This window comes from Vigna radiata, unplaced genomic scaffold (genome assembly GCF_000741045.1).
Source record: "Vigna radiata var. radiata cultivar VC1973A unplaced genomic scaffold, Vradiata_ver6 scaffold_133, whole genome shotgun sequence".
Lineage (NCBI taxonomy): Eukaryota > Viridiplantae > Streptophyta > Magnoliopsida > Fabales > Fabaceae > Vigna > Vigna radiata.
Window position 1 is genome coordinate 807,054 of NW_014543257.1, and position 9,299 is coordinate 816,352.

The 9,299-nt window shown below is 43.2% G+C and overlaps 1 protein-coding gene across 1 annotated transcript; it reads right to left on the reverse strand.

Moving 5' to 3' along the window:
• Positions 1–424: 424 nt before the first annotated feature.
• On the reverse strand, positions 425–1,327 carry LOC106753442. Its single transcript, XM_014635250.1, has 2 exons — positions 1,139–1,327; positions 425–601 (listed from the first exon to the last, which is right to left on the reverse strand). Exons 1-2 carry the CDS (start codon positions 1,325–1,327, stop codon positions 425–427), a joined length of 366 nt encoding a protein of 121 aa, XP_014490736.1.
• Positions 1,328–9,299: the final 7,972 nt, after the last annotated feature.

Sequence of the window (9,299 nt, forward strand, 5' to 3'; positions counted from 1 at the left end):
TTCAACTCTTTCTCTTCCTCCTTTTCTCCCTCATCCCTTCTAGATAGAGCATCCGTCGCTTTATTGGTAACCATTGCCTTGTACATTATTTCAAAGTCATACACCAACAACTTGACAATCCAATTCTGTTGGTTTTGAGTGGTGTATGCACAACGAATCATTGCCCCAACAAGTAAGGTGTCCAATGTTGTATGGCCAACACCAGGGCCATCAACTCCTTTTTTAGATGGATTTGCTCAATGTTCCTACGGACAAGGCTTTGCTAAAGTAGGCTATCGGCTTCCCTGCTTGAGCTAAAAGCGCCCTTACCCCACTGCCAGAAGCATCACACTCTATGTGAAACTATTGTTGGAAATCTAGTAAGGCTAGCACCGGTGCTGTCATGATGGCCCCCTTCAGTTTCTGTAGAGCCTCTTCAGCCTTGTCACTTCATATGAATTCTCCCTTCTTCAATAACTCTCTCAGGGGCTTGGCTACTTTCCCCATAATCTCGGACAAACCTCCTATAATAGCCAGTCAGTCCCAGGAATCCCCTTAATCCCCTTACAGTCTTTGGCCTGCTCCATTCCAACACAACTTTTACCTTCTCTAGATCCATTCCCTGTTTGAGATGGCATGCCCTAGGTACTTAATCTGAATCTGCCCAAACTCACACTTCCTTCTGTTTGCTACCTAATCATTTTGCTCTAGTATAGTCATCACCCTTTTTTACATGTTTGAGGTGATCCCTTCATCCTTTGTTGTAAACTAAGATGTCGTCAAAAAACACCAGAACAAACTTCCTTAGGTAGGGCTAGAGAAGATCATTCATTGCGTTTTGGAATGTGGCGGGTGCGTTCATCAAGCCAAAGGGCATTACCATAAATTCATAATGTCATTGATGTGTTCTAAAAGTTGTCTTCGCTATGTCTTCCTCCCTTATGCAGATTTGATGGTAACCCGCCTTCAAATCAATCTTCGAGAAGTAACAGGCCCCTTTTAACTCATCTAAAAGCTCTTCAATCATGGGTGTTGGGAATATATCTAGCATCGTAGCACGATTTAGCGCTCTATAATCTATGCAGAACCTCTAACTCTCATCCTTTTTCTTCACTAAGATGATGGGACTCGAGCACGGGCTGTGATTGGGTCGAATCACCCCTGTTTTGAGCATCTCCACGACTTGCTGCTCGATTTCCCTTTTCATCACATGAGGGTATCTATAAGGTCTGACATTCACCAGATCAATGCCCTCCTTGAGAGGTATATGGTGTACCATACTATAGTCAGGAGGTAACCCCACTAGATCGGCAAACACCTTCCTGAACTGGCTTAACAACCCCTCCATTTCTCTGCCTTGTTCCTCCGTTAAGCCGTAGCAGTCCTTACTCCCCTCCTCAGTCTCTAACTCCCCCAACTCTTAAACCAACATCCAAGCCTCTACCTCGCTCATTTTCAATGGAGCCTTAGGTTCCACCATTTTGTCTTTAGTGTTGGATCCCCCCTTATCATTATCTTCTTCCCTTCTTTCTAGTACACCATGGTAAATTTCCCCTAGTCCAAGGTCACTTCGCTTAGTTTCTCCAAGCACTTCACTCCTAATATCACATCCACACCCCTGAGTTCAAACAAATGGAATCTTTCAACAACTGTGGTCTCGCCCAGTTCTATCTTTAATTCCTTACAGCAGTCACTGCTCTTCTAATGATACCCATCTCCCAAACTCACCCTATAAGGTGGGTTTTTGTCACTTCTAGGTCTAGTTCCTCCACTAACCCCCGACGGATGAAGTTGTGGTTGGCGCCACTGTCGATTAGGATGATCACTTCCCGTCATCCTATGTGCCCCCTCAGTTTCATCGTTTTTAGAGAAGTTAGCCCGTCAGGCGAGCACGCTAATAATTCCCTCTGGGTGTTATCCATCTCGGAGGTGGTTTCGCCACCTTCTTCTTCTTCCTCCTCGGCTAATATCAACATCCTTAATCCTCTTTTAGAACAACGGTGACCATGAAATTCTGCTAGCAATTTGGGAATCCATGTGGAGTTGGCTGACAACACCAATCTCCCTTTGTAAGTGTAATCATCCCTGCTCTAGGGTATAAGCGGAATGGGTATTTGGATCCCTCCTAATATCCTCTACTACCTTTTGCAAGGTTTCATCCTCCTCCACCTCCTTCAATATCTCTCCAAAATCCTGCAAATATGGCCTGGCCACCAAGTTCAACTCAATCTCTTCCTCCTTTTTTCCCTCATCCCTTCTAGATAGAGCATCCGCCGCTTTATTGGTAACCCTTGCCTTGTACATTATTTCAAAGTCGTATACCAACAGCTTGACAATCCAATTCTGTTGGTTTTGAGTGGTGTATGCACAACGAATCGTTGCCCCAACAAGTAAGGCCTCCAATGTTGTATGGCCAACACCAGGGCCATCAACTCCTTTTCGTAGATGGATTTGTTCAATGTTCCTACGGACAAGGCTTTGCTAAAGTAGGGTATCGGCTTCCCTGCCTGAGTTAAAAGCGCCCCTACCCCACTTCCAGAAGCATCACACTCTATGTGAAACTACTACTGGAAATCTAGTAAGGCTAGCACCGGTGTTGTCATGATGGCCTCTTTCAGTTTCTGTAGCGCCTCTTCATCCTTGTCACTCCATATGGATTCTCCCTTCTTCAATAAATCTGTCAAAGGCTTGGCTATTTTCCCCATAATCTCGGGCAAACCTCCTATAATAGCCAGTCAGCTCCAGGAATCCCCTTAATCCCCTACAGTCTTTGGCCTGCTCCATTCCAACACAACTTTTACCTTCTCTAGATCCATTTCCACCCCCTGTTTGAGATGGCATGTCCCAGGTACTTAATTTGAGTCCAGCCAAACTCACACTTCCTTCTGTTTGGTACCTAATCATTTTGCTCTAACATAGTCAGCACTCTTTTTACATGTTCGAGGTGGTCCCTCTATCCTTTGCTGTAAACTAAGATGTCGTCAAAAAACACCAGAATAAACTTTCTTAGATAGGGTTAAAAAAGGTCATTCATCGCATTTTGAAACGTGATAGATGCGTTCATCAAACCAAAGAGTATTACCACAAATTCATAGTGTCATTCCATATATATTTTTAGAACAAAATTATAATAACAATGTTATCTCATTATAATGATATTATGTTAAAAGTTGAATTCTAAATTTAATATTATAAAATTAATCTATAAGACGAAATTTATACATTTCATATAATTTAATTTCATCTCTAACTCTTATAAATTACTAAATAAAAAGTTGAAAAATAAATGGGGTACAGATAAAGAAAGGATGGGAAGGATGAGGTTAGAGTCGTTTGCGAATAAAACGCAGATTGTGATTGTTCAGTGGCTGGACATGAAAATGCGCAGAGTGTGAATGTGTGAGTCTGAAAGTGTGAAGCTTTTTTTTCATGTTGTGGTCAAACGAAGCTTACAAACTATAAAGACCGGTGAGTTTACGTACACTGCGTTTTACTGCTACAAGTTAGAACAGCGTCCGTACGCAACCCCCACTTGTTTCGTCAAGTTCAATTTATAATTCATACCTTCTTTCTTTTTCTTTTATTTTATTATTATTAATGATAGTATGTCTTTTCCTTTTATGATTATCATGTTCAATTGGATGAGTTTTTGAGTTTGCGTAAGAATAATGTCATTGTCACACTTGATGAAATATTTTGGTTTTCGATGACATGACAAAGTGTCCTTAATTGATACTGGAAAAATTGACTATATGTATTGTTTTCGGGTAGCTGTAAAATTTAAATAGATTAAGAATCTTGATATATAGTTATGATTAAGTCAGTAAAAGAATACGGATATTTTAAGTAAAAGAGAGTGTAAATTTTTTAGTGAAATATGATAGGATTTCTGTCTCTTATTATACGATAAAAACAAATAGTATCGAAGTTAATATTAAATAATTTTAATAAAATAATAGTTTATTTAATATATAATAATTAGTAGAATAATCATAATAATGTGATATCATATTTGAGATATAAAATATTTTGTAAATATATAGTATTAAGAAATATTTTTATTTTTGTGTTTTTTTAACTTTGTTGATGTGTATTATTTATTTAATAACTGTTGTACATTTCATAATTGTGGTATCAATGGAAGGACAATATGGAAATGTAAGTATAAATAAATAAATATATATATATATATATATATATATATATATATATATATATATATATATTATTGATAATGTGTCATGGAGGAATGATAGTTATTGATGATGTTTTATTAATGTTGTGTAGTGACGTCTGTAAACATGGATGGATTTTGTTCCTGAGAATAGGGCACAAGGTTAGACACAACCTCTTTATCTCTGCCTCCAAAACGCAGTGTTGTTTCCTTCTCGGACGGCGACAATCTGCACGTTAGCATTCCGATGCTCAAGTCAGCAGGGTCATCTTAGTATATCTCAAGAATAATCAAAAAGTCCCGTACCTGAATAAGCTTCCTTATATTTATAGAAATTGTCTTCTGTAATCGTTACCTTTACGTTACTCACAAGATTCGCATCATTAATGATTGTTAACAACGTACCCTTAATTTCCACTCTTTCCATTTCTAGATTACCTTCTTGCCTAGGCCCTCCATCTTCCCTAGGTCGTTCTTGCCGCACCCTCTCCCGATCATCTCTGAGGGTCTCTCGATCATCCTTGAAGCCTTCCCACTCTACACTACATAGTACTACTTTCCTACCTGGACCCTCTAGCTCCCATGGGTCGCTCCTTCAGCGTCCTCTCCTGATCATCTCTGAGGGTCTCCCGATCATCTTCGAGAGTCTCCCGATCTACCATCCCGCTCTACACTACATAAGCCCCCCAAGCCCTGAGTATCTGACAAGTACGAAAGGGTTTACTGCAGCCCCAGGGGGGTCAATGAAACGCCACGAACTTAAGACCCTACGATTTGAAAAGGCGTGAAGGGATAAGGTTCCGGACTTCGAAGAGTCGCGCGCTATACACCGCTGGATTGAACTGAGTTTAACGGCCACGATTAACCCCCAAAATCGCCTTTTTCGGCTATAAATAGGGAGGTGGTCCCTCCGCATTTGCTACTTCACTTACTCCAAGCATTGCCTCCCGATCCTACATCTCCGTACCTCGATCTTCCTCTCAAATTTCCCGTTCTTCTTCCATCTCTATCAAGGTAATGTTTGTTTCCTCCCGATCTACCGCCACGTCAAAAGACGAAGGTCGAGGGTATGAAGACAATGCGGCTGACTCGTCTTCTCCCTCGAGCTCGGGTCCGGCTCATTCTGATTCTTCCCAGCTATCCGAAGATGATGGCAATGTAAACGTAGCGTTCAACGTAGATAGTTCCCGAGCCTGGTTTTCTATCATCCCCCCCCCCCAGCCGTGCAGGGGTATGATTGGGCCCCTCACGAGGTACGAAACCACGTTCCTTATTTTATTACTACCATATCGATGAGACACCTGTTAAGTAGAGTAAACTTTCTAGCCAACCTTCAAGATGTAGATGATTATTGTTTTGTCGTGTGCCGTTCAAATGAGCGCGCCTGTCACGGTCGGGAGGGATACGGGTTAGACTTTTTCTATGCATACGTAACCCTATTTCGAGACCTAGGCGTACACCTTCCGTTTTCTGACTTCCAAATGGGCGTCTTAAGGGAATTGAACATTTGCCCCACCCAACTGCACCCGAACGGGTGGGCATTAATGCAAGCTTTTTGCGTATTATGCACTGGGTTACTTTTAACCCCCACTCCCGCATCATTTTTATATTTCTTCCGAGCCTTGCCTAACTTTAACCGATCGTGGATTTCACTAACTCCCGCAAAGGAGAGGCAACTTTTTACCTCTTTTAACTCATCGTATAAAGACTTCAAATCTAACTTCTGTAAAATTGCACTTCGAGAATCCGGTAGGCCAAAATACCTTTTTGACGATGGCCGTCCAAAATTTCCCTTTTACTAGACCGAACATCCCAACTACGTTGATTCTTGGGCCAAATCCAAAATGACCAAGGATGAGTTGGACGTGATCAGCCAAATTGATCTTTTGCCCCACAAGACCTCGTCTCAGAAAGTAATAAACCTCCTGGGAAGTGACACTCTACGAGATAGGGTGTTTGGTAAGGTTTCCCCTTCTTGTTCACTCTCTCGACCAATCTGTATTAACTTGCCTAAATTTTCTTTTATATTGTAGATTTCTTTGGGGGTATGGAGCGCCGCCAATCGTTTATGAGGATAATGGCCCGTAAAAAGGCATCGGGAACGTCTGGTGATTCCACCCCCGCTCTGGCGGCCGCCAACGCAGGTCCTTCCCCATCCCGTTCGGCCACCCCTGCTCTGATTCTGTCAAGCTCAGTCCCTCATGGTGACTCCAAACCCATCGACGCAGGCGCAACCAAAAGCAAAAGCAAAAGGAAATCTGCCCAAGAGAAATCCCTTTCTCCTAAGAAGAGAAAGATGAACTCTCCCTTGCTAACCGGTCCCCTCGATCCTAATGTACATGTCGTCGATCGCATACAGTTTAACCTCAATGCTGAAGAGAAGAAACCCTTCAAGGAGATGACTCCCTCTGAATCCATGAACATGGCCTACGAGTTGATTGCCCGGGCCAGTGTTTGCTTAAATTATGCTGCTGGGACCAACAAACCGCTGCTTGTGGTCGAGCTAGAGAATGCTCAGAAGGATCTTCAGGTTCTGAAGGAAGAGAATTCCCAGTTAACCCTCCAGATAGAGGAAATGACCAAGACTGCCGAAGACGACCGGAAGAAAGCATTGGAAAGTTTGAAGAAGGCTCAAAACAATGTAGCCACGTTGAAACGGTCTGTTGACACTCTGAAGCTGGACCTCCAAAAAGCCAACGCCCAACACTCCAAGGTGGTTAAAGAAAAAGATGCTCTAGCTATCGAACGGGACCAACTTCTTGCCGAAAACGCCTCCCTCGGGGATGAGATCTGTCAGGAACGGCAACTAGGCTTTGAGCAAGGCATTGTGCAATGCCATTACTTTTTCAAGACTCCTCTGGATCATCCTGGTTATGACATTATGAAGGTGTTTGAAGATGGCAAGCTGATAGATCTGTCCCTTCAACTCCCTATTGGGCAGGCTCCCATCCCGGTCGTTTCGGAGGGTGCTCCAGCCACCTCACTTGCTGATCCCGCCATTGCATCTACCGATCCTTCCGTTGCTACCTAGTGCTTATTTATTTTGCTACCTTCTGTAACTCGAAGTTTATTTACCTTGTTAACTTTTGCAACTTGAAGTTTATTTGCTTTGCCAAAAGTTTGTATGCAACATACGCGCCTTGCCGATCGGTGTAACTTTTCATGGTTTTGATATTACCTTTTTTCTGCTGTTATCGATCATGAGCTTCGATCAGGAGTCGACTATCTGACTTCTTGCATTCGTACAAGGTCAATTTTCTGACCTTGCTTCGCCACCCGATTGGAAGTCAATTATCTGACTTCCTGCATTCGTACAAGGTCAATTTTCTGACCTTGCTTCGCCACCNGNTTGGAAGTCAATTATCTGACTTCCTGCATTCGTACAAGGTCAATTTTCTGACCTTGCTTCGCCACCNGNTTGGAAGTCAATTATCTGACTTCCTGCATTCGTACAAGGTCAATTTTCTGACCTTGCTTCGCCACCCGATTGGAAGTCAATTATCTGACTTCCTGCATTCGTACAAGGTCAATTTTCTGACCTTGCTTCGCCACCTGTTTGGAAGTCAATTATCTGACTTCCTGCATTCGTACAAGGTCAATTTTCTGACCTTGCTTCGCCACCCGATTGGAAGTCAATTATCTGACTTCCTGCATTCGTACAAGGTCAAATTTCTGACCTTGCTTCGCCCCTCGACGGAAGTCAATTATCTGACTTCCTGCATTCGTACAAGGTCAATTTTCTGACCTTGCTTCGCCACCCGATCGGAAGTCAATTTTCTGACTTCCTGCATTCTTACAAGGTCAATTTTCTAACCTTGCTTCGCCATTCTTCGTCCCCCGATCAGGAGTCAATTATCTGACTGAGGAAGGTCTGATATTATTGAAATCAAAAATGGAAAAATGGATTACATTATTCAACTTCAAATGAGTAGCGTTCCATGTATTAGGCATATCTTCTCCATTCAATAGGGCTAATCTATATGCTCCATTGCCTAGGTCTTCTTGGACCCTGAACGGTCCTTCCCAATTGGCCGCAAGTTTCCCTTCGTTCGTCTTCTTCCTGGCTTCCGCTGTCTTTCGCCACACCAGATCGCCTTTTGTGAACTGTCTACGCCGCACCTTTGTGTTATACCTTCTAGCCACCAGCCTTTTGTATGCCTCGTTTCTCACCGCAGCAATAGCCCGTCGTTCCTCTAACCCGTCCAAGTTGACTCTAATTTGATCATTGTTCGAGTCCGATTCATTCAGTGGTTGCTCTCTCATTACATAATCTGTCTCCTCCATCGACAAACACTTCATCAGTGGTGTGACATATCCCCTTTGATACAGTTCTTCTCCAACGATGCAATACCTGGCGATTTTCTTCGACTCATCCACCCGAAGATTCCTTCCTTCGTCCTATCCCTTTATGAGGCACAGGATTTCACTCCTCTAGTCCTCCTGATCGATTGAGGCACATAAGATGCCGATCATAGGGCCATGAAGAACTTGCTTTATGACCGTATTTAGGTGCCCCTTCGCTTTTCCACTAGCCAGCTTGGACAACAAGTCAGCCCGCGCATTATCTTCTCTGGGTACATGCCGAATACTTATTGCCTCGAAACGAGCTTCTAACTTCTTGGCTTTGTGGTAGTATTGTAGTAACTGGTCATCTTTGACCTGAAATTCTCCGTTCATGTGCCCTACCACCACTTGCGAGTCCGTTCGGCATTCCAGATGGGTTATCCCCAAGTCATGAGCCAGTTCCATTCCCGCAATCAGTGCTTCATACTCAGCCTGATTGTTGCTAGCTTGGAATTTAAATATTATTGACTGCTCAACTCTCAAGCCGTCCGGCCCTTCAAGCACCACCCCCGCTCCTCCTCCATTTTTGCATGATGATCCATCCACAAACAGCTTCCAAACACCCGCCTCTTCCTTCTCTTCCCCCATCAATTCTACTGCAAAATCGACCAAGTGTTGTCCCTTAACAGATCCTCGTGGTTCATAGTGTAGCCCGAACTCTGATAGCTTTATCGACCACCCAATCATCCTCCCGGCCAGGTCGGGTTTTCTCAAAATTTTAGCAATTGGATAGTCAGTCCGAACCACCACTTGATGGCCTTGAAAATATGGCCTCAAACGTCTTGTCGTGTATAGCAGTGCC

What these genes read in the sequence shown, in the direction of transcription:
- LOC106753442 (XM_014635250.1), bottom strand. Translation starts at nt 1,327, where the DNA reads ATGGAGGGGTTGTTAAGCCAGTTCAGGAAGGTGTTTGCCGATCTAGTG. An exon ending in TGGAGATGCTCAAAACAGGG is followed by an intron (nt 602 to 1,138) that starts GTGATTCGACCC and finishes CATCTCAAACAG; the next exon opens with GGAATGGATCTAGAGAAGGT.